The sequence below is a fragment of the Heliangelus exortis genome, chromosome 7 (assembly GCF_036169615.1).
Source record: "Heliangelus exortis chromosome 7, bHelExo1.hap1, whole genome shotgun sequence".
In the NCBI taxonomy this organism is placed as follows: Eukaryota; Metazoa; Chordata; class Aves; order Apodiformes; family Trochilidae; genus Heliangelus; species Heliangelus exortis.
Genome location: NC_092428.1, coordinates 3,867,439 through 3,880,264, shown reverse-complemented (window position 1 = coordinate 3,880,264; position 12,826 = coordinate 3,867,439). Strand labels below are relative to the sequence as shown.

At 38.5% G+C, this 12,826-nt stretch overlaps 1 protein-coding gene across 2 annotated transcripts in view; it reads left to right on the top strand.

Annotated features, from left to right (window-relative positions):
• The window catches only part of POLR3A (RNA polymerase III subunit A), a 36,437-nt gene extending 32,346 nt beyond the window's left edge, over window positions 1-4,091 (top strand). Inside the window, exon 31 of one of the 2 annotated variants that reach the window (XM_071748291.1) lies at window positions 2,356-4,091. In XM_071748291.1, the coding sequence (XP_071604392.1) occupies window positions 2,356-2,504 (149 nt within the window). In that variant the 3' untranslated portion in view covers window positions 2,505-4,091. The remainder of the gene's footprint in view (window positions 1-2,355) is intronic. The other variant, XM_071748293.1, reaches the window with a different exon arrangement.
• Window positions 4,092-12,826: the final 8,735 nt, after the last annotated feature.

Genomic DNA, 12,826 nt, shown 5'->3' with positions numbered 1-12,826 from the left:
GTCCAGATTTTTATGTGCATGGGATTTTCCTATTTTTGCAATTGTTATTTGCCCATAATTAAAGCAGAGATCCTATGGGAGACTGATTCTGTCCTGGACAGTATGGAAAAAAAAAAAAATCCAAATCCCCTCTGGGCTGGTAAAAATCTTGTTTTGAATAATGTGGAAAACAAAGATCTTTTCATCTTGCCATTTATGTAAATGCTTTAGTTCAAATAAGGAAATGGAATGGGCAAAACAGAAAATTGTTTGTCTTCCAAAAGTGAAGAGATGATACTGGCTTGCTTGTATGCAGCTGCCTGACCTGGCCATCACCAGGTATCTCTTTGAATTGCTATGAAAGGAGACTCTTACACACTCAGGGTTTTGCACTTCCAGAGAAGGAAAAAAAATACAAAAGTTGCCAAGAAAAATGAGAATGTACCCAAAGTCAGCTCCTGGTGCTGGACTGAATGGCATCTCAAGTCAGTGCTTCTGGATGTCTGGATCTGGTGTTAAGACCACGTGGCCTTCAAATCCCTTTTGTCTTCTTGAGATGCTTTCCTCTAAGCCCCTTGCATTTTCCCCTGAAAAAATGGGAAGCAGCTGATTATTTCTCTACCTACATAAAGATAAGCATTTTATTTTGAGAATTGCTGATTCCACCTTTCAGTGGGCAGAGTGGGTTGATAGTAGAGCAGAGGAGTGCATCCATTTCCAGCAGCATCCCCTGGCTTCTGGAAGCAGGATCAGCAGAATTGCTGCTGTCTGCAAGCCACTGCTCAGAGAGAGCTCCTTTACCTTTCTGTCCCCTTCCCAAAAAGCAGCCAAAACCACTCTTATTTCTAGCTCAAGAGTGGGAACCTCCAGCCACAGCTGACTGCTGCCATGATCATTTATTTATGAGGAATTGGTCTGAAAGAGAAGTGTCAAAAATGAAGTGCAGGAAGAGCAGTAAAACTGGCTTCATCTCCCCTAGCTTCTCCCAGCTGCAGCCAGAGCAGCAGCTCATAGCTGTCAGCCAGGTGTTGAGATGTGGAAGAGATTATAACTGGTAGAGTTACAGGACTTGGATGGGTCAGGAGAGCAGGGTGTGCTGTCCTGGCAGCTCTTCTGCCATCATCATCATCCTTCTCTGCACCCCTCAGGTGGCACTGTCACTGCTGTTGTTCTGAGCAGATGCACAGCACACATTTGGTTGCTACAAGTGGCATCTTCTGTCCAGACATTTCCTGCTCTCCTTGACTGCTGTGAACACTTATTTTGTCCATGAGGCAAAAGGGAGGTGGGGGAGGAAGGGCTTCTGGTTGTATCCATGGAAGTACTACAAGGGAAGAAGGATTCCTAAATATAAATGCAGTTTCCATGGTCCAAAGGCTGCCTCAGCTTGAGAGATTATTGTGCAGAAGCTACATGTTAAAAAGATATTTCCTTTATCTGTTCTAATTATCTAATTTGTTCTATTATGCATGCTGTAGGGGCCTAAATGTACAGTAACTCCTTAGAATTCTGTTATGCACAAGATTTTTAAGTGCATAATGCTGGAAAATATGAATTTAAATCTGTATAGGTTTAAATTGCCACTCAAATCTTGCCAGAAATTCAAGCAAATCGATTTTCATCCTTTGTGTGTTCACAGATACTGCTCTTTATTTTTAGTTTCTTAAACATTTGTGTGAAGGACAATATTCTCATACTCCTGAGAATGTGAAAAAGTTTCCTTTGGGTCATAACAATATGCCAAGAAAAAAAAAACAAACAACAAAACTGATATCTGATAGGTTGCTATTAATGTGGAGTGTTCTTTGGAAAAGTTGTTTACATCAGGAGACACAGAACAGAAATGTTGTGATAAATATTATAGCTATCAGAGAAAATTGGTAGGTGAAATATTTAAATTCAGAAGAGGCACTGGTTGAATGGTGGAAATGCAAAACCTGCTATAGCTGAGTGCCTCTTCCCCTGAGAAGCTGCAGAGGTTTCAGGGGAGCTTGGCCAGATTTGACTAAATCTTTGCACTGAGTCAAAGAATGAGCATCAAATAACTTTGCTTTCCATCTTCTGCTGTTGGCACTGAGTGGAGCTGTGTGTTCTCAGAAAATCAAACTTCCTAAAGCTCTTTCATGGCTAGAGAATGTGCTTAGGTTAGGCTGACTTTTCCCTGTCCAGAATTTAAATAACACAGATGAAAGGACATACTCCTCTGTTGAGCAAAACATTTAACTTTATCTCATGGAGAGGCCTTGGTCTTCCCATGGGAGGTTCAAGGAGGTTTTATAGGCAATGTATACAGAATAAGCAAATGAAAATAATTTTGTAAATCTTTATTCCTCAGATGTTCAACATGTTTGCCTTTTTTTTTTTTTCTTCTTCTAGGTGTTTCTGAGTGCATCATCATGGGAATTCCAATGAATATTGGAACAGGACTTTTTAAACTATTGCACAAAGCAGACAAAGAATCAGCCCCTCCCAGGAGGCCTCTGATATTTGATAATAATGAATTTCATATTCCCATTGTTACATAGCTCCTGCACCTAAAACAAGGGACCAAAAACAACAGCAAGAAGATATTGTTTGAATTAAGAAATGTGCATTCTCAGCTCTCTGTGTTCAGTAACTGAGATGATAAGAGAAATGCTATCAGAAGAATTACCCAGTTGCTTACCACCTGTTGTTAGTACAGACCTTGAAAGGAGAGGCTTGAAAGGAGAGTGGAAAGAAATTTCAAGGGGAATTCAGCTGATAATATTTTCATGTGCTAGAATTAGATCTTTGTGCTAATGTTAATGGGTGGGAGTTGTTGCTAACTCAGTATTGACACGTGTGTTCAGATTTGATAAAAAAAAAAAAAACAAAACATAATTGCAAGAAAGTTCTGTGAGCTTTGAAAATTGCCTTTCTCCAGGACCTGCTGAGGTCCTTTATGGCTGCTAAGAACAGAGACTTCAGAAAGCTAAAACAGAGTTTCTAGCTAATTCATAATGAGTTGAACTTCAGGAGTATTATTTAAAGTGTTTGAAATATTTCCTCTATTTCTTATGGGGATTTAATTGGTCTTCTTTTATCCCAAAGTATTATCCAGGTTTTGCTCACCAGGGTTCTGCTTTGGGACTTACCTGCAAAAAACTGCAGGTAGTAAAGCTACTGGTAAATTCTCAGAAGGCTGTTATAAGAACATTACAAATGATAAACAGCTTTTCATATTTTAGCAGCTGTTACACTGCTGGAATCTGTAATCTACAGCAATCTTAGGGAAGTTTCATAATTGAGCAGGATCATCTCAACAGCCTGGTTTTATTTTACTATATTAAGTAGAAATAGAAGGGGAAGCTATTTTCAAGCAGTGCCATAAAATAACTTGCAAGTATTTTCATCTTAGTTCTCAGAATCAATATGGATTTTAAATTATTTCAGTGTAGTGTGTTTAAATTTACTCATGTGCTATGGAGGGAAAGGATTTTAGTGTTTTCTTGTCAGCAGTGTTTGGATATTTGGTGTGGAGAGAAACAAAGCAGCAAGAAAGAAAAGCTGAAGTTCACTCATGAAGTGAAAGCAGGATGCTGAACAGTCTAGAATTTGAAAATTAATGTGTTTGTGCTGCATTTTGTCTTCATGTACCAAGCAAAAGAGTGTAAGACAACATTCAGAGAATGTATATCTGTTGGTTTCAGTCTTAAGGTGCCATAATTTATTCATAAATTGTCCTCCCTACAGAGAAGACCCCCTGAGAAATTCAACATGGCTGTTCTCAAATTATTTTGTGTTTTCAGTGTGATACTGCCTACATTTTGGCAGGGTAAAGATTGAGAATGTAATGTATTTAATAGCTGCTCTAAAAGCCATATATATTTTGTTGTGTTCATTTAATAATAGAAATTTCAGTATAAATTAGAACTTTCTTTGTGATCTCAATGAGATGGCCAATTACTCATTTGTCTTTAGAGAAGTCCAGCTCTTATTTCTTTTTAAGTTGTAACTAAAAGACAGGCAGGGGTCAAAGGGAGAGAAACCCCATAAACCTTTCCTGTGGATATGTATTTAATTGGATCATGTCAAGTTCTACTGAAAGTGCTTGGTATTTTTGTGAATAAAGATTCTTCTGAAGATGTAAATGGGTTGAGTTTGTATTGGACTGACTAAACACCTCTTTTTTTTTCTTTTTTCATGTTTTTTTTTTTAAATATGGTGAAATGCTGTTGCTTAAGTGGTTCTTTTACTCTCTTGTATGTGTTAAAAATGCTGAGTAAATTACATCTTTTTGTATTGTCTTTAGTATAACAATAAAAAGGGGCAGAGATAAGTGCAGAATTCATACATATGGAAAGCTGGACATAAATGTAGATCTGTGCTGCTTTGCTCCATAACTTCAATAAATTTATAGTATGGAAGGCTGTTCCTTTTTGCTTTATCTATGCTTAAAAATAATAATTAAAAAATAATAGTAATTTTTAAAAAAACAAGGCAAATGAATGGAGAAGAAAAAAGGTAAGAAAATGAATGCTGTATTTTATAAAATAACCACAATTAGGGTAAAATTTGATTCACTTCATGTTGGACCACTTACCAGTATGAGCTGTGGGACCCACTGCAACAGGTAAGCCACCCTACTTGCAAATGGATTTATCTTTAGAATCCCATAGCAAGCAGGAAAAAGATGATCACAGCATCTGTATATTTGCCCAAATTCCTCTGTGAATGCACCTGATGCATGTTTTGTCTTCAAAGTGGTACCTGATAAATGTCCTGTCTTCTAAATGCTTACCTAAAGTTATGTACTTAGGTGTAGAAAAGTTTGTCAGTAATTAAATATGTGGGAAAAGAAGAAGAAAATAGGAAGAATTTACCTATGTTTTTAAATTGCCTAAGAGCACACACACAAAAAAAGGATCCAATTAGAAAATGTATGAATATTTTAATGCACAAATATTTGGCAGGTTATTTGGGTGTGATTTACAGTATTGATACAAATGCACTGCCAATTTATCTTCAGGAATAAATACCAAAATCTCACAGGACAATCTGGAAGGCTGAACTAGCCCTGCTCCTCTTTATGTCAGTGCTTGTCAAACTGAATTAAGGTTTCCTGGAACTGAGAAAATGAAAATTTTAAACCATTCCTTCTGCTGCAATCAGATCATATCATCATCCTCCACTAGAGAGCAGCTCTTTGGTTTGGGACAAGGCACGTGCAGGGAGCAATTCTTAATTTTCCCATTAAAAATGTTCCTTTGCAATATCAGAGCTGAATAATGAAAAGGAAGGTTAAAATCATGTACCTGAAGAAGGGGATTAAGGGAATGTATTTTCCTAAGAAGGAGAAAACAGAGTTCAGATCTGATTGTTCACCTATTAGTAAGAACTTGCTTATCTTTTGTTCTATCTGGCTTAAAAAAAAAAAACAACCAAAAATTCAAGTACTTCTGGATTGAGGGATGTAGTCCCAGCCCTCAAGACACCTTCATTCCACATGCTGCTATTCCAGTTTTTTTTTAGCTCATCCAAAGATTTTCTGGTTACATCAGAGGCTTTCTTTAAAATTCCATTTCTAAGAAGATTTTTAGTCTTTCTGACTTCTGTCACTGCTGTGCATTTTTCTAGTTCCCTTTTTTTCTCCTTGTTTCTCACACAGCTCCCTCCCTTCTGGGCCTGGAGTGGCTGTCACTGCTGGTGCCACTGCTGCCTTCAGCTCAGCCACACGTGGGAGTTACTGGGAGCCTTTGCCCTGAGAATAATTAAACCACTCAAAGGAAAAACACCTCCTCAGCACATCTGGATGTGGAAGGTGACTGCCATCAAAATTACAATTACAGTCAAATAACTTTTTTGTAAAAGAAATATAACTTTATTATACAAGTGAACGTATTGGTACTCTAAATGCAAGGCATCTCTGCTTCTTGTGGCTCTTGTTCTACACTAAAAGCTGTATTCACTTATTCTCCATTAACTTTTCTCTTTAGCTTGGTCCTTTCCACTTACCTGACACCACTGTTGTGTTTCTAGGTATTCTTCTCAGAGGAAAAATAAGAAGTGAGGCTCAGCAGAGCCACCTTGGTTTGGTGGTTGGCACATAGAGAACCAATTGTTGTTGCTGCCTCACACTTGTGTGACCTGGGGAAATCTTTATTCTCTCTGCTTTAGCTTCAGTCTGTTCCAGAGTGTTAAATGAGCAGCCTCTCCTTAGTAATGTTGTAGGGAGAGGAGATGGCAGAGTCCTGGAGATGAGTGAAAGGGTGAAAACTGAGATGTTCTGCAGACCATTTAGCAAATGCGTGTCCTCATTTGCCTTCTTTTCTATCACCAGGATGTGTGGATTAAAAAAAATGTGATTAGCATCTGCTATGTACACTTCTTTTTATTCTTTCATCTTCCAAGGAAAGCAGAAAGAGTTGCTCCTGAGGTCAGCTGCAAGATACTGGAGCAGGAAAAGGGCAAAGCAGTGAAACTCTTCGCTTGCCATTGATATTCTTGGAGGGGATGGTGGCAGTTCAGGGAAAGATGAGTTCAGGGAAAAAAAAAAATCTAACAGTCCAAATAACCCATGGTAAAAAGGATAATATTTGGCTTGCCTTGCTGATGAAGTGTGTTTATCCTTCATGGAATATCCCTAGCAGACTTGGAGACTTTTTATTTCGGTTATTCTTTTGCACAGTATTTTTATTACCGGATTGGGGCTATAATCCAAGTCCCCTGGAAACCAATTAGAGATCTCTAACTCAGCAGAACTGGATGAGCTTTGATATATGCCTAATATTAAATATTTCTGTCCATCAAACTCCCCCCAGTTAATGCATCTTTATAAATTTCAAACAGTTGCACAACATTTTGCTAAATGGCATCGCTGCAGTCTTGGTCCAGGAAGAATCAATTTAACCTAAATCCACTTTAAGGTCTTTGTGCTGCTCAGGACTTTTGCTCAGATGTTTCTCTTTATTCTGGGCTGTTAGAATCAAGGTGGAGATTTTCCATTTGGTTTAGGAATTTTTTTTGGTTGGGGTTTTTTTGGGTTTTTTTTTGGTGTGCATGCGCGTTGTTCAGTTCTCACAATTCTTGTCATTAATAAGTCCTAGGTTACTTTTGTCACTTTTCTTTAAAAAAATACCAGTCAGCTTGAACTCTTGAGTGTTTAATTTTTTACATTTGAATTATGAGAGAAAAAAATACAGATGTGCTGAGGAGTTGTAGCTCACTTGAAAGCAGATGACCAAACCTTGTGGAAGCTGGTAATGCAGCTGCCACCGTGCCAAGCTGAGACATTATTTCATTCTGGAAGTCTCTGATGGCTTTCCCATCCCTGCCAAGGCATGTAGACTGGCTCAGAGAACCTATCCCTCTTGCTTTCTAAATTAAGCTGTAACTTAAGAGTTAGTTTTTCATCCTAGTTACTGTTTGCAGATTTTACTTAAGTCCAGGATTGTTGTAATGTTAAACACCTTTCACTCTTGAGCTGCATCCTGGCCCATAGTCTGCTTTGCCAGAGCAAACTGATTATAGCAACTTGTACATGACTTTCCCTTTGACTTTATTCTGACTGTAATCCCACTCCTGTGTTTACCTCCTACAAAAATCATTTTTGCTAACATATCCTGCCATGTTAAAAGTAAAAAATTCTTCTCAAATCAGAAGCATATGGGATTTGGGCAGTATTTATTCAAAGAGAAATCAATTTATTTCTTCCAAATAGCAGCTCAAGTCTTAGCTATGGGTATGAAACCCATGAGCTGCTTAAGCTTCATCATATTTCTCAACCTTCTGACCCATCTACATTTGTCTGGTTTTCACAAAAACTTGTAAAACTGCACACAACTAATGAAAATACACTAGAAACGTGTTATAAAACAGATTAATTAAAAATGCTTGAGCATTTCATTATGAAGCAAAATAGTTTTTGTTGGACTTGGGTGACATTTCTTCCCAGCTAGATTCTCTCCACAGTCCTGCTCATCTGCTTCCATGCACGGAAGTCTTTTGGAGTCCAACCAAATCTGAGTATTTGACTCATCCCAAATGCAAATATTCTGGGTATTGGTTTTTGTTGGGTATTTTGGTCTGGTTTTTTGTTGTTTTTTTTTTTTTCAGGAGCTGGGCTGCCACTTCTTTTCCCCCCTTAGCTGAAGCATTGCACAAGGGATGAGCTGTGGAACTACCTCTTCAGGTTTCTATACCAAGAGATGGGCTGAATGGCTTTAAGAGAAGGAGAGGGAAGCACAGCTGCAGGGATGCCTGTCACTGTTTCCTTGGGGGACTCTGGACTTGGACAGAAGATGCCTGGTCTGCCATGGAGCTTTGGAGGATTATTGGGGTCTGTTGATGATCAGGAGCTTTTTCTTCAAGTCCCACAATTAAAGCACTGCCCTGTGCTCACCATCTGCAGAAGGGTGCATTTTGCTGTGTCTCAGGCAGCGCTTGCCGTGGCTCTCCAAGCTTATTTTATAATTATTTTTATAATCATTGTATTATTACATGGGTCTTATATAAAGCTCTGCTTTGGCATTTCTGCCTGCTAGGCATGATGAGATGATTTTTTGCTCTTTCTGTACCCATTGGACCAATGTCTGACAGGAATCACATTCTGTCAAAACAAATTCCCTTTGCCTCTGCATTTTATTTATTCTTTTATTTTACATAGTACATTTTTTAATGATACTATTTTGGTAGATAATGAGCAATATGTCCATCCCAAAGTTCTTTAAAATCCCTGGGAGGATCAGTGTTACCTGCAAGGAGTCTTGGATCAAGCCCTAGGTCCTTCCAGTGACCTGAAGACCCCCAAGAACTTTGCTTGTAGCTGAAATTTATTCAACTTTGAAAGCCTTGCATGCCAGTGAGCAGGGGAGCCACTTGCTATTAAAATTACATACTTAATTCTTAGCAAGAAGTGGCTTCAAATAGGAAATGGAATGAGGGAAAATACCCTTCCCTCTTCAAGAACCTTTAGTTTCAAGTCCAGTGTGGAAATGCTGATTACTGACAGAAAATAGTGAAAACAGTGAGGCTGTGCCAGGACTGTCTGAAGTCCTTACTAGAACATTTGTCTGCCTCCTTCAGCTGCACTTGGGGTTTTCTTTTTATGAATTCCCAGCTTGTGCAGGGCTTGATTATAGAAGTTATAGTAATGGATGCTCAGGGCATCCATTTGCTTTTATCTCCCCATTAGTGCTAAAAGAAGTAAAAGCAAACGATTGGTATAAAAAGCCTCTCTTGGCTTGACTTGAAAACTGACCTAGAAACCAAACCAAGAACAAACTGCAACAGCTTTTAAAAGGGGCTGTTTAACATCTGCTGGCTCACAGAAGTTAACCACATGATGAGGCAGCCCAGGCTCCCAAAAAAAGCCAAATCACCCCCCAAAGTTCTCTTCTAAGCAGATGGGTGCTTGGGATGGGGATGCAGGACATTCCCAACCAAAGCTGGAGTTCCCACAGCCCTGTAGGGTCACCCCTCTGGAGCACTGCAGGGTTTTTTTTTTCACTGTTTTTGGAAGGGATTGGCTGAGATACAGGAGTGATTGTGTTTATTCACAGCTCCAGGAGGAGCCCATTTAACCCACCTGTTTTTTTCTCCTCCCTCAAACAAACAAACCAACCACCTCCCCTTTCCCTCCAGGTGTTCTGCCCTAGAGGAAAGCCTCTTGTTCCTCTTTTGACAGACAAGTTTTTAGTTCCTTAGGTAAAATTCTTTCAATTATTCTTCTTTTTCAACAGCCCTGGGAAATTTTCAACCTTCATTAGACAGGGTGGTTTTGGGTTTTTTTCCTTTTTTTCTTTTTTTTTTTTTTCTTTTCTTTTTTTTTTTTTTGAAGCTGTCTGAAGAAACTGTCTAATCTTCTAATTCAAAATATCAGTTCAGCTCCTGCTCCCAAAATAAAAATAATGACCATCTGAAAATTATCTAGTGCAGTGCAGGATGAAATGACTGATAGGTTTTAAGGCTACCAAAAAAAAAAATAAAACCAACCCACAATAATCCCCTGCTCTGCTTTCTTTCCTACTGGATGTCACAGAAGCTCTCTTAAGAAAGAGCTAAACTATTTCCTGAAATTCAAGGTTCCATGTTTTTAAGAAAACAAATGATCCTTGTGCTTCTATGAGAGTCTGACAGCAGCTCCCTGGGTTCCCAGCTTCAGCAGGAGCACTGGGGACCTCAGGATTTATGGGCATAGCCCATTCCTGGAGGTGATACTGCCAGGTGAAGTGCCAAAACTGCTCAAATTCTGTGGGTTTTTTTGCCCTCTTATGGCTAAATGAGATCTGATCTCTTGGCCCACTAGACCAGCACCTTCAAAAATACTGATTAATTGCCCATAAATTGTATAAATCTGAAAAAACAATCTTCTGTTAAGGACTGCCCTAGCTGTTAGTGTTTCATCTAATACTACAAAATCTTTGTTTTATTTACTCTGTATCTAGAGAGCTCTGATCTTACCTTGATGAGCTTTTGTATTTTTCATATACCTGTCTTGGAGACTGTATAATCTTCCTTCCCAGGATCCACACAGGGCTGTCAGCTTCCATTAACTAACTGTAAATCTCTCAATATTTTGCTCTAAACCCTTGGTTGCTTGAATCATATGATTATGTGAGAAGCTTAGCTTTCATTACAAAACCTTTTTGAGCACACATGGCTGCCAACACAGGCTGAAGACCATTATCCTGAGGGCTCCAAAACCTAAGAAAAAAAAAAAAAATTGTCTCCCCAAAAAATTGTCTCCCGTGAATTAAAAAAAAAAAAAAAAAAAAAAAAGGAAAAAGAAAAAAAAAAAAAAAAGGGAAATAAAAGCTATTAATCCTAAACAAAACCCTCCACTTTTGGCCATTAGATGACTGATACTGATGAGAACTCTGAGTGGTTCAGGCTGATGATCCTGAGGAGGGGATTTAGCAGTAAAACTGCAGCAGCAAAGCTGCTTCTCAGAGCTGCTGCTGTGATTTGGGTACCTGCAGAGAAGCAGAAATCACTTGAGAAGGAGGGACAGATATTTTTTTCCCAGAAGATTACTGTCCCAGTAAAAATCCTCTTCAGTGACTATAAGGAATCTGTTGGAAAACCCAGATGTTTCCACAGGGTGGCTCGGCAGAAATACCAAACTGAACCAAAACAAGAGCATCACTCCCTGTGTGGATGTCTGATGTAGGATAGAAATCTCATCTTCCAACTGCTTTTAGAAGGAAAATTTTGCAAGACAGAAGGTGACTGGGTACAGTCCCTGCCAGTGCAGGGACAACATTTTATATTATGTTACTGAAATCTATGTTGAGAGCAGGTAAGTTTTTGCTTCTATTTTTTCTTTCTCTTTCCTCTCCCTTTCCTGCTTGATTCTCATGGTGTTCAGAGTCTCCTCAGTTTCAACCTGAACTTCTCTGACCTGTATGGAAGTGAAAACTGTGAAAACTATTTTCTAGATTACCTAAATTTGAATCTCTTTTTTTAACTTCTAGTGTGAATGTCCAACACAACATAATATTTCAGGAAGTGTGCTGAGTTTGTATGCACAAGCATGATGATTGTTGCATAATAAAAAGGTACAGTGGCAATAAAGGGAACAAAATCTTCTTGTACTAAAGGTTGAATTCTTCTGCTGCTGCTCTTTACTCTGATCTTCATGTTTTCAAAGGCTTGCATCTGAAATCCACAGAGGGAGGTTTTCCAGAGCCAGATATCCCATGCAGATGCTCAACTGGATTTTTCAAATTCCAATTTCTGCTCTTGAAAATCATTCCCAAGGTCTGACACCCTCCAAAGCCTTGTGTGTTTTATCTGTATTTGAATATTTACTTCTGCATGGCAATATTAGTGTTTCTTTTTTTTTTTTTTTTTTTTTTTTGTGAAATTAACTGAATAAAAATAACCCCTAATTCCTGCATCCGTGTCCCCATCCTGTTTCCCAAAAGTTTCTCCATCTTCATAGGCATAGATGTTGCTAGCCTAACATGTTCTCTCAGAAAAAATTATGTTTTTCTCTAATGCACAAAGCATACATCCCCAGTAGCCTAGTTTCCAATTCATAAAATAAAATACAAAAGATTTAGAAAGCTTTTCCAAAGCTGCTAAATTTTTTTTTTCTGTTCAGTTGTCAGGTTGGAGGTTGAATCCAATTTACACAAGCACCTGTGACATCCTATGTCAGAGCTCCATACTTAATTACTTTTTAAAAAATCCTTCCTTTTATTTGGTTTAAACAAACTAACAAAAAAAACCCCAACAAAACAAAACCAAAACCTTACCTTCCTTTTGGTACTCTGATAAACACCTGTCTGATTCTGGCATATTCTTTTCAAGTTGTAGACTTTGATTCCTTTTAAGGGGTGTCTTTAATTAACTTAGATTTTGGTTTTGAAGGTTTTTTGGTTAATTACATTATTTTTCAAGATACTCCAAGTCCTGCCCTGCTCAAATGATGCCATTCCTGTGGCTCAGAGCATCTGTCTGTCCTGAGAGCGAGGGCAGCCAGTGGATGAAAAACAAAATTGTTCTTTATTATTTCAAGCACTGCTGCTTAGATCTAAAGAATATCTCTTTCTTGATGAAATGTGGTGATTTCTTACCTTTTCTTAACAGGAAACAATATCAGAGCACATACAACAACATTGAAGGGCTGCTGAGATTAGAAAGTTTTAAAAACAAATCACTTCTGCTGCCTTTATTCAGTCTTCTTGTATATTTTCCTTTCACTTTTAGGATGATGTAGGGATGTCTCTCTGCTTCAGCTGTGCCCCAGGTGACAAGGGGTAGGTTTCACTTATTCCTGGTAGTTTTCCACTCTGTTCTTTTCCTACTTAGTCCTCATGGGTTGAGGAGAGCAACTCATGCCTACCTGCATTAGCTCCTATTTCTGGCACATACAATCACT